Here is a 17,392-nt window from a genome sequence, read left to right as displayed (position 1 = left end):
ATTTTAAAAATGAAAAATGACAGCCTCACACCTAACCGCGATTTGCCATCTTCATAAGCCATCAAAATATTACTTCCAACTTTGTACACAAGTAATAATTCCAAAAATTATTATTATGGTCAAAGTATTTGATGTTCTCCATATTTAATTGAAGTCAAATTATATTTGAAAATTTCTAAAGTGTGCCAAAGTGATTATCAAATAATCATTAATGACCAATTATCGTAAAAGAATTTTGAACCAACCTTTCACAAATTAATTTATACAAAATTAATTCTAGGGACACAAAAATTCATTCCTTGTGTTTTTCAAACACATTAATTAATTTTCTCAAATTAATTATATGACATTTTGGCAAAATAAAAGTAGGTTCAATTTATATAATATCCAGATATTCATCTATATGTATAAAATTGAACCATTGGAATTTTAATTCCATACTCAAAGGATTATTACAAGATATTGCCAATATTGTTCAATAATTCTCATGTAAATTTAAATTTGAGAATTATATCCACTCCCTTGTATCCTCACACAAAAATTTGGAGGGAAAAAACCTTTTAATCATACTTCTCTTCCATGTGTTGTTTTTTCACAAACCACCACAAACAAACTTCCCTTTGGTAAGGAACGTCCATGGGAACTTCAGCAAGCGGGCAATCAGCAGCCCTGTGTCCCTCAGCCCTCTGGTTAGGCTCAGTAGTAGGTTGCAGGGGAGTGATGGTAGCGGGTATCGCATCGGTGTTGGCAGCTTGAGCCGCTTGGGAAGCGATAACTGCCCCCTGCGCAGCCTGGGCTTTCTCCACCTGAGCGAGGTGCGCTTGTAGCCCCGTCATTCCCTATTGGATGCTACCGAGGGCTCTCATGAGATGCTCCTCAGTCGGTGTGAGCGCATGGGGAATGACAGTAGGAACTACAGTGGGGATGTGGAGCGGCACCTCCTGCGAAGATGCAAATGTGGCAGAATTGGAAGATGTCCCAGCGGCATTCTGGAAAGCTCGGACGGCAGTAGAATGAGCGGTGGCATTTCCTTGGTTCGCCATAAGTTGTTCTCGCACTTGCTCTCTGAACAGACGTCTCTGTGATCGAGCGGAAGGAGTAGGACTTATGGGACGCTGAAAACGCTTCGGACCCCTATATAATGACAACCACACCAAAGTAAAAGTTAGCAAAATTAGTAAAAACACAAAAATACAATTACGAAAAAGGAAGTAAGTTATGGCGCTTCAAAAGATTCTCAACCAAAATACTTTTCATGAGTTTAAAATCCCCGGAAACGGCGCCAAATTATGATAATCGAAATTTGTATTCTTTAATCTTGTACAAATTCATAGGAAATTTATATTCGAAAATCAGTGAGTGGAAGTTTATAGAAAAACGATCAGATATAATAATTTTTTGGTTGTAGACCCTGAGTAGTTATCACAATTATTTATAATCTTTTTACTGGTGAGTTTCCAGGTCGAACACAAGGATTTTAAGTCATGAATTTCGAAGGTGAAAATCTTGAAAAAGCGACGGAGAATGCATGAGGAGATCCGCTTGCAGTGGATCCAAAAGCTAAGCTATAGAAAGCAGTAAACAAAGTGGTAAAAATGAGGTGAGCGGAAGCGAGCGAAGCGAGGGCGGAAGGTGAAGTGCCAGTGGTAACTAGATGATCGAGACATGAGCAGAAATGGGGACCAGATGAACGGGACATGGATGAATGGCGGTTACTGAGTGAACGGGACATGAGCGAGTGGCACATTTTATATGTATATGTGTATATGTATACATATGAGCGAGAGAGAATGAAGGAGAGGTGTTGTATCTGATCTGCGCATTACTAAATGGATAGATTTCCCTGGATGTAGTGAGCGAGCGATGTAAGTGTGTTATCGGAAATATATATATTACGGAAGCGGTTAGAAGGGCGTAATGTAATTACATAAACTGAAATATAAAGAATTCATAACAGTGGAATTTTGACCTTAAAGGATTTACAACAAGACTTCAATGCACCCATAATCGAGACATTATAAGAAAGAAACCCTACTGTCACTAGGAATCTCTGTGACCTAATAGACCATCGCCTATGCCCCGTTAATTTTCCCAATATCTGCCTCATTAGTGGCTTTACATTTTGTTACCTCTTTTTAATCAAAATTGAATTCAGAACAGTAGTTAAGCAGGTCGACAAGGCTCCCGCGTACTTAACTACATTGAACTACCTTGAGACCGCTTTTGGCGCATAACAAGGCTCAGATAATCAATTCTTCTCTTGCTCTAAACCAGTGAAATGAAATTCTCTAAATTCAAACTTTATATAAGTGTGTAAAAAGTGTGGAAGAAATGAGGATGAAGAATTGAATGATATTTCATTATCTACTACGAAAGTAGGGAAAGACTAGCGCTACAAAGCTATAAACGAAAGCAGTAATCTATTCTAAGAAAGCTGTAAAGACTTGGCCAAAGGAGAAGGAAAACCCTCACTCCCTTGGCCATTCCTGTGTAGAACTCCCTTACAGGGTTGGAGCTCTCGGAGACAGGAAGACGACTTGCTTGAGAAAAGTAATTGCTAAGAGTATTTAAAATCGAAGTATCGATCCCTTTTTACATAAAAATATCTGGCCCTATTTATAGTAGGTGAAATGGGACGGTTGCAATCAGTTGCTGGGCAGTTCCAACCGCTGGGCAGTTAGGCGGTTACTAGTGGTTATTCTGTTGAAGCAGTTGCTGGTCATAACTCCCAGGTCGCTCGCTTTGATTGCACTGAATTTCAAGGGCTCAGATCTTCCTCGCTTGCCGGATAGCTGGAGGGCATCAGCCCAGCTAGGCTCGCATGCTGGCTGGAAATTAAATGCTTGTACCGCTGCAGTTGGAACACTTAGTTGAAATCTGGGGATGTTCTGCAGCGGTGGGTGTCTGGACTGTCGCTTGCAAGCGGGAGAGGCTGTCGTTTGCGGATGGTGTAAGCTACCGCTTGCCTCTCCTGCCTTAGTCTTTTCCAGAAGATATTGCGAGCGGAGGCGGCTGTCGCTTGTGGCGTCTGCCTTAGCTTTTCTAGCACCAGACTACCGCTTAAAAAGGGCAAAAATCGTTAATAATCTCGACAACAAAATTTGGATCATGCCAAATGATATAGATCAATAATGTATGCCCTCAATGGCTTATTATGATGGTTTTTATACAGAAATTCGAGTAATACATAGTTTTGTCAAGTTAAGAATATGCTCCTATTTGGAGTCATCAACCAATTGTCATAAAAGAATTTTGAACCAACCTTTCACAAATTAATTTATACAAAATTAATTCTAGGGACACAAATTCATTCCTTGTGTTTTGCAAACACATTAATTAATTTTCTCAAATTAATTATATGACATTTTGGCAAAATAAAAGTAGGTTTAATTTATATAATATCTAGACATTCATCTATATGTATAAAATTGAACCATTGGAATTTTAATTCCATACTCAAAGGATTATTACATCATTTTGCCAATATTGTTCAATAATTCTCATGCAAATTTAAATTTGAGAATTATATCCACTCTCTTGTATCCTCACACAGAAATTTGGAGGAAAGAAACCTTTTAATCATACTTCCATTCCATTTGTTATTTTTTCACAAACCACCACAAACAAATACAACATAGTCTCCCAATTTCATATAGAAATTTTTGGATTAGTATGCTCTATGCGGCTGTTTTATTGCTTCCAATAAGTCCTGCCATGAACTGCACCAAATTATCGATCATTCGAAGATCGTTTATAAACTACACTGCAGGCAAGCCAAAATATGTTTCCGGCTGCCTCCCCAACCGAATAAAATAATGTTTGCATTATTTCCTAGATGCAAATTTTATTCTCTTTAATTGATATTCTAAACCCACGTCTATTCATTTTTCAAAATTTAAAAATCAAGTCTATCGATTTGATCATTGGAAATAATAGGTTCCAATATCCTCAAATTTGGACATCTTTCCAAATTTAATTTTCATTCCTGCCAAAGTATCCCATCCAAGATCTTTCGAAAAATATTGTATAAGATCTTTGAAAAATAATCCGGATTTAATGAAAATAAGATGAAATCGAATTTCGCAAGGTATACACGATCTTGGATATACTTTGAGTCGCGTGGGTTCGCTTTTCTTATACGATATTTTGACTCTATTAAAATCTCGGGTTACACGAAATTCGTACGATGATAAAACAAAGCAACACTCAAATTTTAAGCGAAAAATCGAGCAAGTAAAAGGTTGAGAGATTATTTGCGTATAAAGAATATATTTTACAAAATTCGGGAGATTGAAGATTCGAGAAATATCTGCCTATTTCACTTGTGACTTTTTGTCATGTCACTGTCTGTATCTCTGGCATTCTCTCTTCTCTCTCTTTTCGTTTATCTCTTCTCTCAATTATGTGAAGACAAAAATATATTAATATATTTGAAAATATCTTTTCTGAAAAGATATAAATTTGAATTTGAAATCCAAAAGATACAATTGCAACTTTAATTTTAAATTGAAAACATTCAATTTATTCATTAAACTTATCAATTCAAATTTAAAATCAATTACATTTGAATTTTTTAAGGATAAAGCAAGAATTAATTAATTTAATTCATATATTGAAAATAATAATTTTTAAACAATATGTACCATAATTTTCACATTCGTTATATTATTTCACACTTTATTCAATATCGTATAGGCTTTCTCGAGCGTGCACCCCACGCGACCCTTCCGAAAATTGCTCGATACGATATTTCTTATCTTCGAATAACTCCAATAAAAAAAAATAATCAACAATCTAAATCTATTAATATAAAATTGAATATTAAAATATTTCAATAATAATAATAATAAAATTCGTGAGGAACTGAAGAAGGTTCCAAACAGGCCAACCACTACTAGAAAATAATGATAATGTCACGGAAAATTTATAGCAGAATGATAAATTGTCATGAATTCTATCAAATATTTAATAAAAATTATATATAAATTAATTGTCGCTGACTTCCGCAACAATCTTTGTTACAATGATTAATTTGTCCAATTTTTCGCGGAAGGGCGCAACAAACAAAAAATAAATTTATTGTTTTCAAATTTGTTGCAACTTTTTGCGACCATAGTTTTAAATAAAAAATTATTTTTATACCTTTTACAATGCATTTTTACGGTTGTCCGCGACAAACAATGAATAAATTTATTGTTTTCAATTTTGTTGCAACATTCTGCAACAATAACTTTAAATAATAAAAAAAATATTTTTTACTTTACAATGCATTGTTTTGATTGTTTGTGACAGTAATTTTAATAAAATGTCTTACATATTGTTGCGATTTACTCCGACAATAGTTTATTTATAATTTTAATTTAGCGTTCTGAATATATCTTTAATTTTCATTTTAGTTAGCATGAATTTTTTTAATAAGATATTATTTCAAAAAATATATATTAAAAAAATAATATTTTTTTTCTAATTTTTAAAATAAATATTATTAATAATTTTTAAAATGTTATATATTATATTATATATATATATTAACAAATATGCTATTGGCTTTTAATATTAGAACACCTAGTCTAATCTTTATCTAGTGTCTACAACTTAGGAATACATGAGCTCACATTATTTCAGTAACAAAAATTCAAAGTCACTATGCGGATGCTCGTAACAAACATTTGTAACGTTTAATATAGTTATTTTTAAAATAAATTATTTAATAATATTTAAGTATTATCATTTAGATATTAAATTATAAAATAAAAAAATTATAAATTTATCATCATGATATAACCTTAAAAATAAATATTAGTATTTTTTAATAATTATAGAGCATAAACTTAGTCATTGAAAATATAGTATATTAAATAATTTATTAAAAGTTATGTGATAGTTCTTCTAATTTTCGAAAAAATCAACAAAAATTTAAGTCACCAATAATTTTATTTTTTCAAAAAAAAATTATTATCAATTTTACTTATGGCTACAATTTTCAATAATATAGTATTCAACTTTATAGAAATTAATATAGTTTTTCCACTATAGATATATTCAATAAATATTATATATCTTTATATATATATACCATAATTGTTGTTAATAACATATTTTAGATAATATTAACTTAAATATTATTTTAATTTTTATACTCATAGTAATCATCAAAAAAATTTATAATTAAGTTTTTATAATAAACAAATTGATACATTTAAAATAAGTAAAATATATTATGAGAAAATATTTGATAACAGATAAATTAATTAATAGAAATAATTTTCAATGGTAATCTCACAATTTTCAATTGTTCAAATATTTCAATTTTCAATTTGTTAAAAGATTTAAAATTTCAATATTAGTTAATAGTTACAATTTTTAATAATACTATTTATGATTTGACAAGAATAACATGTTTCCAACTCTATAAATTGAGTTGATTTTGTTATTTTAATCATTCATATAAACATTCTATTATTTTAGTTCTTCATTTTATCTCTATTTTCCTTTTTATATTTTAGTTTATACATAATTAAAATATTTATTATATATTCACAAAATCATTGAGCTTGAATGTATGAAAGATTTGATCCAAATACGCATGGATTGCGTCAAGAATTTGAAGCTGGAATTCTACAATATGTTGAATGGGCTTCACAACAAAAAGAGTGGATGAAGGGTGACATAATGTTGTGTCCATGCAAATGTAAAAACGGTAAATATAAATTATTAGATGAAGTAACAGTTGGTCTGTTTACGAGGGGTTTCACCAGAAACTATCAAACATGGGTTTTTCATGGCGAAGTTCTACAAATTCCACTAGTTGTATCCGATAACGAGGTTCCATCTACTGAAGATTCTGGAAGAAGTATACACAATCAACCTCATAATGTAGGGCCTTCAAATTTGAGAAATGATCCACCTGAGACCTCCCCTATAAACGAAGAATTTGGAGATATAGATATGGCAGATAGATTCAGCAATTTACTCCAAGATGCTGACAAACCACTTTATGCAGATTGTGATGGAGAAACTCAATTATCTATTGTTACGGAATTGATGCGCATTAAGGCCAATCACAACATATCAGAGTCAGCGTATGATGATATATGCAATTTATTTGGACGAGCACTTCCCAGAAGTCATCAAATGCCTGTCAATTTCTATGGATCAAAAAACTTAACAAAAAAAATGGAGTAACCTAGTATCAAGATAAATTGTTGTCCACAAGGATGCATGCTATTTTGGAAAGATGATGCGGCTTTACAAGAGTGCAAATTCTGTGGCGGTTCAAGTTGGAAGCATGGTAGCTGGCAGAAGAATGTTGCGGCATCACATATGAAATATCTTCCATTGAAGGAAAGACTGAAAAATTTGTATGAGTTTGTTGACACTATCATCATCTAAGCGAAGTTGGGTCGATGAGTCATCCATCCAATGCAGAGGCATGGAAACATTTTGATTGTATATATATCCTGATTTTGCACGAGATCCACGGAATGTTCGATTAGGATTTTGCACAGATGGTTTTGCACCATACGGAACATATGGAGCAAATTATTCATGTTGGCCAGTCATGCTTACCCCATACAATTTGCCACCGGGAACATGTATCCGGAAGGATTATATGTTCTTGTCCACGATTATTCCGAGGCCGCGTAATCCAAAGAATTTGATTGATGTATACATACAACCATTGGTGGAAGAGTTGCTACATTTGTGGATAGATGGATATATTGTCTACGATGTATATACTAAACATAAGTTTCGGATGCGTGTTGCACTCTTATGGACGGTAGGTGACTTCCCTTCATATGGAATGGTTTCAGGATGGAGCACGGCAGGAATGTTAGGTTGTCCGGTGTGCATGGATGACAATCCAGCCTTACGCTTAAAAAGGTATGCTATTTTGATTGTCACCGTCATTTCTTACCGTAAAATCTTTCTTTCCTTTGAGATTGACGAAGTTCCATTAGGGAAAAAAACTGAGGACAGTGTAGCTCGTGGAAGGCTCGATGGGCATACACTATATGAATGGGTTTCTACAATGCCTTCAGTAGCGGTCAACCCAAACTGTCCTGAACATCCACGTTATGGGGAGCACCATAAATGGACAAAACAATCTATTTTATAAAATCTTCCTTATTGGAAAGATCTCCGCATACGCCATAACTTGGATGTTATGCATGTGGAAAACAATATTTTTGAAAATATCATACACACTATTATGGATGTTCCGGGAAAAACGAAAGACAACCTTAATGCTCAGAAGGACATGTCAATTATTTGTGATCGTCCCAAACTTTCCGTCGAGCCAGATAGTAATGGTTCAAAGAGGAAGGCCTCTTACACATTGAATCAAACACAATGTTGATTGCTCTGTGATTGGATTTGCCAAATAAAGTTTCCAGATCAGTTTGTGTCCAATCTTAGCTGCTGCGTGGATAGTTCCCGAGTTAAATTCATAAAGATGAAGAGTCACGATGCACATATTTTCATGCAACGGATGTTCCCTATTGCTTTTCGGAAGCTTCTTCCTAGCTATGTGTGGGAGACTATTACTGAGGTAAGTCTTATTTTTCAAACAGTATGCATTTCTACTTTATTCACGGAGCAGTTGAAAGAATTGCACAAGAGCATACTATTGGTACTATGCAAGCTATAAAAATTTTTTCCTCCGGTATTGTTTGATAGTATGGAACACTTGATGGTCAATTTTCCAGATGAATGCATGTTAGATGGACCCGTTCAATATCGTTAGATGCATCCTTTAAATGTATTGTTTATGAATTTTGGCTATTAATTCAATTAAATTTGTAATTAATTTAATTTAATTTTTTAAGCAGATATTCCTACATGATTTGAAGAAAAAAGTCACATATAATCAAACGATTTTTGTAAATGATGATAAAGACGATGAATATCACTCCGATGATTAATTTATGTGTGATTTAGTTTTTAATATTGTAATTTTCATCAATTATTATTTTGTTATTTTTTATAAAAAAAATCACAATAAATTAAATATTATAAATATTAATATATTATCTAAGTAAAAATATAGTAATTTAAATTAAAACTATCCCTATTAAAATTTTTACATAATAAAAATTAATATATTTATTACCTATAAAAATACAAACACACTTACACAAAACTATTAATTAGTAAATATTTTATTTATTAAAATAATCAACCGAATTTTTTCAATACAATTTTTTTTTTCCTTTCTGTTTTTTTATATTTATATTATTATTATCATTATCGTTATTTTAATCAAAATATGTAAACTTAATTTGCACTTGCAATCCCTTCAAATCTGAATTGAAGATTTCATCCCGCCCCTTGTAAAAATCATTGTGCCTCTTCTTAGCAATTGACACGGCTCACTCTTCTTCGTCCCAACCCATCCAACACTTTCACCAATACCTTCCTCTTCTTATTCAGGTTTGACGCATAACCCTGTAAACTGCTGCTGTCGCTTCTACCGCTTCTTCATTCACACCTAATCAATGCCACAACCGCAACCTTTGTCTTCCTCTTCAGCAGCGGGTGGTTGCTCCGCAATTGACGCCGCAACACATTCTTCTTTCTCTTCAACCGCACATTCTCTCATCTTTCGGTCTGTTTTAAAATATTTAATTTTCTAAATCGATTTTGTGATATGCTTGCCATTAACCTTTGTTTGATGAATTATGCTAGAAAAAAAATTGATTCATGTCATTGCTAAAAGTAATGAACTAGAGAATGTGTGTGTGATTTTGGATGCTTGAATATTTTTTAAGTCATTTGTTGTTTGGCAATGGGAGAAGAGCCAAAACCATATCGGTGTTGATGATTTCTATATCTATGCCCTAAATTATTTTGCAAAGATGCCATAATTTCAATTTGTTCTTGGTGGCATTTATATGGAATATATGCTTTGAAGCTTTCAATGATGCAATATTTTAGCATCTAGTTGTCACTATAACATTGAACTTTAGTTAGACAAAGTTATATTTGACCCACAAACACTTAAGTTTTATAGTATTGCTAAATATTGGAGAATTGAAGTAATTGCTCAAGTCTGAAACAAGTTGGAAGCCATAATAAACTAATGAATGTGATTGAAATCATAATAAAATATATTCATTTTGAAACACTATGTCCATAAAAAAATTAGAATAGATTATTTTCGCTTATTAATTATTTTATAAACTAGGGTGTGTTTGTTTGTGTTTGGGTGTTATGGATTAGAAAATTTTTGAATGACAAATAAGTTTTGGATGTGTTGTTTTAATGTAAACATTAAAATATATATTTAATTAAAATTTTTATTTCACTATTTTTTTCAATGTTTAGGATATGTGCTTCGAATGTGCATTTCTTTTCTAGAAATATTTGTTTTATTATTTTTTTCAAGAGGTTTACATTGAAAAATATTATTTGCTTCACCATTTTTTCCTAGAAATTTTAAATTTTAAGAATGTGCTTTTTTGATGTTCGGATTGAATTATAAAATTGAGAAACTTATATATATATAATATGTTATAATAAGTTTGTTTGAGCACTTGTGTTGGATTTAAATATTCTATAGTTTATGTTATAAATTTTTTATTTGTTTTATGTTTTAGTATAATTATTTTTATTTTTGTACCGCAAAAAATATAAATTTTTTCGTTAGATAATCAACCACACCTATTTTCGATATCATCAGTCGGAGGTGGAGTGACTAGTAATACTCGTGAAGAAAATCAAAATGGTGATAGGGAATTACTAATGATAGGACATAGATTACAACTAGTACTTTTGAGTGAGTTTTCAAATTATGTTGAATCTTTAACGATATTATTTAATTTTTTTATTATACATTTAAAATATAGATTCTAATAAAATGTAATTTTTTTTTTTTTTATAGTTCAATTCTAGGTTTGATTGGACATATAGGAAATATATTTCGATCAAATTTTTCTGAACTATGGATTTTTATGAAATAAGTACCTGATAGCCAAAGACACAAATGGTTTGAAATATTTGAGGTATATTAGTATTGAGTTTGTTTTATTAACTATTATTATTGAATTGATTTCAACTATTAAATTTCAACAAAATTTTTATAGGTGGGAACCTCAGTACGAATCTGATTTGTAATTTATTTTTAAATAAAGTTAGCGAGTTATTAAGGAGAAATTTAGGCTATGCTCGAAAAAATAATGTATGTCCGAAATGGATTTCTCTTGAAAAATTCGATAAAATGAACGAACAATGGGGTTCTAAAGAATTTTAGGATATGGTTGAACGAAATAAAGAAAATAGAAAAAAAAGTCCGACAGCATTTGCAAATCAATACCGTGGGGACGATCTGTTGGTCGTGTTCGAAAGATTATGGTAATATTCAATTAATTATAGTTTGTAAATATAAAATTTTGTATTAGATATATATATAATGATATTTATTTTGCAGAGTGATGAATTAGGACGCACACCAACCAAAATAGAATTTTATCGTCAATGTTTTAGTAAAAAAAATGAAGTACCTACTCAAGATGTTGCAGCTCTCGAAGTATAATTTATTTAGAATATATTTTTTTTTATATTGAGTAATACAATATAATGGGTTCAAAATTTTTAATTCTTAGGTGGAGCTACAAAAATTTTCTGAATGTAGCTCTGCTTCTAATTGGATCCAAAAAAACTTGTTAGTGCCTTTGGTGGTTTCAACACAAAATGTCGTGTCCCAGGACTTGGTTCTAGAGGGAAGATAACAAAGGTTCAACTTGGACCTTCCTGTTCACAACATCTTGCATCTGCATCTTTTTCAAGTGTATCAATGGATGAGCATTTGAAGATTAAGGAAGAGTTGCGAGCGACTAATCAAAGATTAGATCAGGTTTGTCTTCTTTTTTTTTTTTTTTTTTTTTTCTAATATTATTGGATAAATTTTATTTTAAACTTTAGATTCTAATTTTTATTATTATTTTTTTTGTACGTGACGAAATTCCTTCGTATGCACTTTGAAAATTTCAATAATCCTATTCCTCACGAACCAGAGCTATATTATCCTCGAATGGCTAGTCCATTTGATCCTTATCAAATGCGTCGGAGGAAAGTGAGAGCGGAAGTGGGAGTGAGAATCGTACCGGTGAAGCGAGTGAAAGTGGACAGTATTATCGCAACGAGGAGGATGATGAATATGAAAACGACGATGATGTAACCATTCCGCCTACTCAATATTATTAAAATTTTTGTATAATATTTATTTTCCTTGTAATGTATTCATTTGACATTAAAATTGATTTGAATGTATTTTTTCATTTTACTATTTAAATATATTTATGTGAATATTTTATTTTAAAATTTCTTTTACTATTTTAAAAAACTATTTAATTTACTATCTAAATTGTCTTGGCAATAATTTGTTTTAGTTTGCAACAATTTGTTTAGGAATTTTGTCGCGGAAAGTTGCAACAAATTTGTTTGCTAATGCATTTTAGCTTTGTCGCGAAAAGCTGCAACAAGTTGCGACCTTCGCGACAAAATGTCATTATGATAATTTATTAAATTTGTTGCAGAACCATATACTTTCAACGACAAATATATCAGCGGCAATTGAATAGTTTTCAGTGGTAGTGAACATTTCCTCAGCTTTATTGCAAGGGGAAACTACTGCTTGGTGGCTGTGACATTGCAATTGCTATGCATGAAAGTGGAGAAGTTGCGGAGATTTTAATTTCAGAGATGATGGAATAAAGACAAATTAAATTATTCAAATGATGGAAGTTAAAGAAGAGAGCTGAAGCTAATAGCGGAAACGGCGGCATGCATATCACTAAAGCAAGCTATACTACAAGGGGGAGCTGGTTCATCCGAGGCTGTGAAATATATTATATGTTGTGCTGGAGCTTCAAATTGAGTAAATCCACAATTGAGACTTATTATCGTCATTGCAGTACGTTGTTGAATTACGCATAAAGTTAAAAATAAAGAAAAAGAAATGAATTTGAGAGGTGCAAGTTTCCAAATAAATCATGGGATTTGAAGCTTGGTCTTTCAATATAACAAACACAGCAGAAATATTTATGTACATGATAACATTAATATGATAGCATTTTTACCAAAGCTCAAAATATTGGCGAAAGTGAGGCTGAAGCATTTGATCCTCCCATTGCAGTGTATCCCACCACACACTCTCTCCTCTGATAGTCTTGAGACCTCCTCGTCCGCTTGTCCAATCAAGCGGCAGTCGTTTCAGCCTAGGGCATTCTCCCACAGAAATCTTGACGAGAGATGGAAATGGCAAGGGACATGGAGACACACTTTGGAGACATGGAAGGTCATAAAGATATATATCTTTAAGCCTGGAAAATAAGTTGATGGAATCATGACCTGTAGCTGTAGCTGTAACAATTTCAATCATCGATCTGCAATCTGACACGAGAAGATATTGGAGCATTGGAGCATACACAAGCCACCACAAGTCCAACAAGTTGCAGCAAGAGACTAGTCTTATTTCGTTGAGGTTATGGAAACATCCTTCTGGGATGGCCTGATAAATGCCAACGCCAGATCTATCCTGCTGTTCAGAATCAATGATTACCTCTACCTCATGCACCTTACAACCTTCTATAGCTATGAGCTCAAGATGCCGCATTCGGTCTGCTGAAAAAGATAGAGACTCAAGTGAAATCAACTCATGAAGATAAAGAATCCTCAAGCAACTCAGTAGCTTGGGTGATTTGTTAAGTTTTTTGATAGAGTTGGCGTCGCTTAGTGTGAAAGATATGCTGCTAATGTGCGGCATGGCCTCCAATAATTCTAACAACTCTACTAAACCTCCACTCAAAATGTTGTTATCTTTTGCATCCACATCCGAAGAATATCCCTGAAAATTGTACAACCTAAATGTTCGCAACAAGGGAAAGCTCGATATGACCTGTCGTGGAATCATTTCTAGTTTAGATGTATAATCTAGTAGCAAGTGCTTCATTTTTGTTGAGTTCTTGAGTTCAGTGGGCAATTCCTTGATTGAGGTGCTGAATAAGTTAAGAAACTCTAGTTGCACCAATTCACCAATGCTGGAGGGCAACTCGACTAGATCCTCATTGTTGGACAAGTCTAACACTTTGAGCATGAACATACACTGCAAAAATTCAAAAGGGAGCCTTCTTACTCTAGTGCTCCTCATCATGAAAGTCCAAGTGTTCTTCCAAGGTTGAATACTTGTGACCGTTTTTATGGTTTCACCCCACAATGAAACTCTTTCAGATTCCATCTTCGTAGCGCACACTTCCACCAAATCTATGTGATCCAGAACCAAATACCTCTTTGTAGATTTTTCGAGTCCATTGGAAATCCATAACGCCATATCACGGATAACATCGTGCATTTTGACACTTGTATCAGCGTTGTCGATCTCCAGAAGACTTGCAGCTTTAAGGTCTTCAATTATATCTCGGCCTCGATCACGGGCTTCATGCACATCATCATATTCTTTTAGAAACCCCTCCCCAATCCAGAGGTCTAAGAGATCCTCGATAAGGATTTCATAGTCTTCTGGGAATATGCAACAATAGGAGAAACACAATCTTATTGTGTCACTTGGTAAGCTGTCATAGCTAAACTTCAAAATATGGAAAACATGATCTTCTATGCCCACCATCTTAGATGGATCTCTGCGTAGTTTCTTAACTGCCATGTCCCAATCACGGGGCACTTTTTTCCCAGCCATGGCTCGTCCCACAGTGATTAAGGCAAGTGGTAAGCCATCGCATTCTTGCACAACAATTTCAGCACTCTTACGGATACTCGGATGAGAATCTATAATTTCTGTTCCAACTTGCTGCATAAAAAGTGCCATTGCTTCCCTTGTGTCCAAACAACCTATTTTTAGCTTCCTGTCTGATTTCATGGAATCACAAATAGATTCATATCGAGTGGTGAAAACAATTTTGGAAATTCTTTGGCCGTCCAAAGCGGGCAAGACACCGACTTTAACAAGATCCAACCACGACCATATGTCATCTAGCATGAGCACAAATTTCTTTGTACGAAGAATCCTTAATATCAGCATCCCCTTTTCGTCCTCATCCTTATTTCTCCACTTGTCTTTAGAAATATTAAGTTCTTCACAAATCATGTCCTGAACTTTTCCAATACTGGATGGTTTAGACACTACGACCCAAATCACCTTATCAAATCCGCGACTCCTACTTGGAAAAAGATTGTGTACCCTCTTCAAGAGCGTTGTTTTCCCCACACCCCCCATGCCATATATCCCCATGATCCTCACATTATCATCCTCAATCCATCCATTCACTAGTGCAAGAGCTGAATCCAAACCTACTGTGTGCCCCAGAGGTCTCTCATCCGCTACGCCACATGGCAACGCCTCTGCAACACAATCAAACACTCCTTCCCCCTTCAGCTTCTCCACATCTTTTTGCTTCACAACAACTTCCTTGCCAAGCTTATATCTCATCCAACAGCACGTACAAAAATTCCTCTTTTGACGAGCCTTCTCCAAAAACTCATCAACACTTTTCTCAGTCGCCTCAACCCTCTGCAACCAGCCATTGACCTGATTAGTGCGCACCATCTGCCTTTCCTCCTCGAGCACCACCCTTCTTGTCACATCCTCACGGATATCTTTCAGTTGCTTCATTGCATTTTCTAAGGCTTCAACATTTCTTTCCAAGTCTTTGATTACGTTGGCAGTGTTGGCTGTGCAGCTACACAAGCTTTGAATAATATCCCAAATCGGACCCACAAAAGCCTCCATGGAAGAGATCCACCACAGCTCAAACCTTCTTACAAGCACTGCAACTTTGTTTCTTCCCTTCAGATAATATTAGGCTAGCTAAAATATATATCATAAATTAGAGATATCTCACCAACAGAAAATACTGATAAATCATACGACTGATTATTACATAAGTCACACTTACAGATTCAACGTGAAACTATATTATGAAGCTGATTCTTTTACTTTCTTTGATAGACGAAAGCAAGTATGAGAGCAATTTCAGCATACAACAATCACCAAGAAATTATGTAAAATAAATGAATAGAAATGAAGACTTCTGAAAAAATTATGAAAAATATGAATACCTTTTACAGATAGTTCTGATCGATCTGAAGCTCATTCAATCACTTCCTTTGGCCACATTTGAATTGTGGAAGAAAGAAGATGCCTTTCCTTTCCACAATATCTAAAAGATAAAAAAGATAAAGACATGATATTATTTTCGAACTTTTTTCTTTTTTGAGTGGGAGAGTGAATTATTGCATGACTACAAAAGAAGAAGGGAGAGTTGATTTTCAGTCTCTGTCAGTGGTTGTTGGATTTAAATTCAGTCCTTATTACTAAAAAATTAACATGCACTCCCTCCTTTTTAATATTGGTTTAATTTCAGTATCTATTTTTTATTTTTTCATTTGTCAGCCTAGTATATATTTGATTTACCTTTAAAATATATTCAAATACTCTCAAAATTATTTTATATACTTATAATATATTCCACTCTACATATGCTACATTTCGCTCTACCTAAGTTGTTCCACCGGTATACTTCTGTTTACCTTATGTATACTTTTGTTTGTGTATTTTAATATAATTAAAATAAAGATAAAAAACAAAAATTACAATTACAATCACATTCTATTGTGGAGTAAGACGGAAAATTATACCTCTTTTTCGTGCTAAGATTGTAAATAAATCAAATAATTTTGTTCGATTTGATATTTGATTCAAATTTATGATTCTAATTTGAATAGATATATTTTATTCGATTCAAATATGAATGGAATACAGATAAAAATTTTAATATTCGATTCCATATTCGTAAATATTCGATTCAATAACAAAAAAAAATACATACATAGTATAAAATGTAGCATACATATATGTATTTCTCAAAATAAATAAAAACTAAATTTATCAAGTATAATAATTTTAAAATTTTATATAAATAAATAAATAATATAATTAAAATTATATCATGATATTTATATTTATGTTAAAGTATGACAATCTTTTATGTGTCAATATAAAATTTTGTATTTTATTATCAAGTTGTCTTATTATTATTGTTATATTTTTAATTTAAAAATCTAAATCGAATAGCTTTGAATTGAATCGGATAAGACAAAAATGAATCACATCTTAAATTAAATATTTAATATTGAAATCAAATTGAATACTCGGATCAAATTGAGTAATTTAAAAATTATTTAGAATCGAATATAGATATCATTTTAAGATTCGAAACAAATCGAATATCGAATCGAATAGTAGAATATTTTCACGATTCAATAGAATATTGCAATATGTATGTTTGTTCATAGTTGTGTGTTCATTTCCATTTCGGTAATGTATGCCTATATTATTAAAGTTGGATTTTATACTTTTTGCATATTTTAGAGTAAATAA

General features: G+C 32.7%; 1 protein-coding gene across 4 annotated transcripts; it reads right to left on the bottom strand.

Annotated features, from left to right (window-relative positions):
• Positions 1-12,977: 12,977 nt before the first annotated feature.
• On the bottom strand, positions 12,978-16,150 carry LOC127248993 (probable disease resistance protein At5g63020). Of its 4 annotated transcripts, none has more exons than XM_051271576.1 (3): positions 16,072-16,137; positions 15,909-15,952; positions 12,978-15,820 (listed from the first exon to the last, which is right to left on the bottom strand). In XM_051271576.1, exon 3 carries the CDS (start codon positions 15,740-15,742, stop codon positions 13,076-13,078), a length of 2,667 nt encoding a protein of 888 aa, XP_051127533.1. In that variant the 5' UTR covers positions 15,743-15,820; positions 15,909-15,952; positions 16,072-16,137; the 3' UTR covers positions 12,978-13,075. The 4 variants fall into 4 exon arrangements, with proteins under 4 accessions (XP_051127533.1, XP_051127535.1, XP_051127534.1 ...); XM_051271578.1 differs by having other exon boundaries at positions 12,978-15,780; positions 16,072-16,111; XM_051271577.1 differs by lacking the exon at positions 15,909-15,952 and having other exon boundaries at positions 16,072-16,150.
• Positions 16,151-17,392: the final 1,242 nt, after the last annotated feature.

Source organism: Andrographis paniculata, unplaced genomic scaffold (genome assembly GCF_009805555.1).
Source record: "Andrographis paniculata isolate CXL003 unplaced genomic scaffold, ASM980555v1 Contig35END, whole genome shotgun sequence".
Classification (NCBI taxonomy): domain Eukaryota; kingdom Viridiplantae; phylum Streptophyta; class Magnoliopsida; order Lamiales; family Acanthaceae; genus Andrographis; species Andrographis paniculata.
The sequence above is the reverse complement of the archived record's forward strand: the minus strand, read 5'-3'. Positions and strand labels throughout refer to the sequence as shown.

Excerpts from the sequence above, each read along its gene's own strand:
- LOC127248993 (XM_051271577.1), bottom strand. The coding sequence starts at position 15,742 with ATGGAGGCTTTTGTGGGTCCGATTTGGGATATTATTCAAAGCTTGTGT.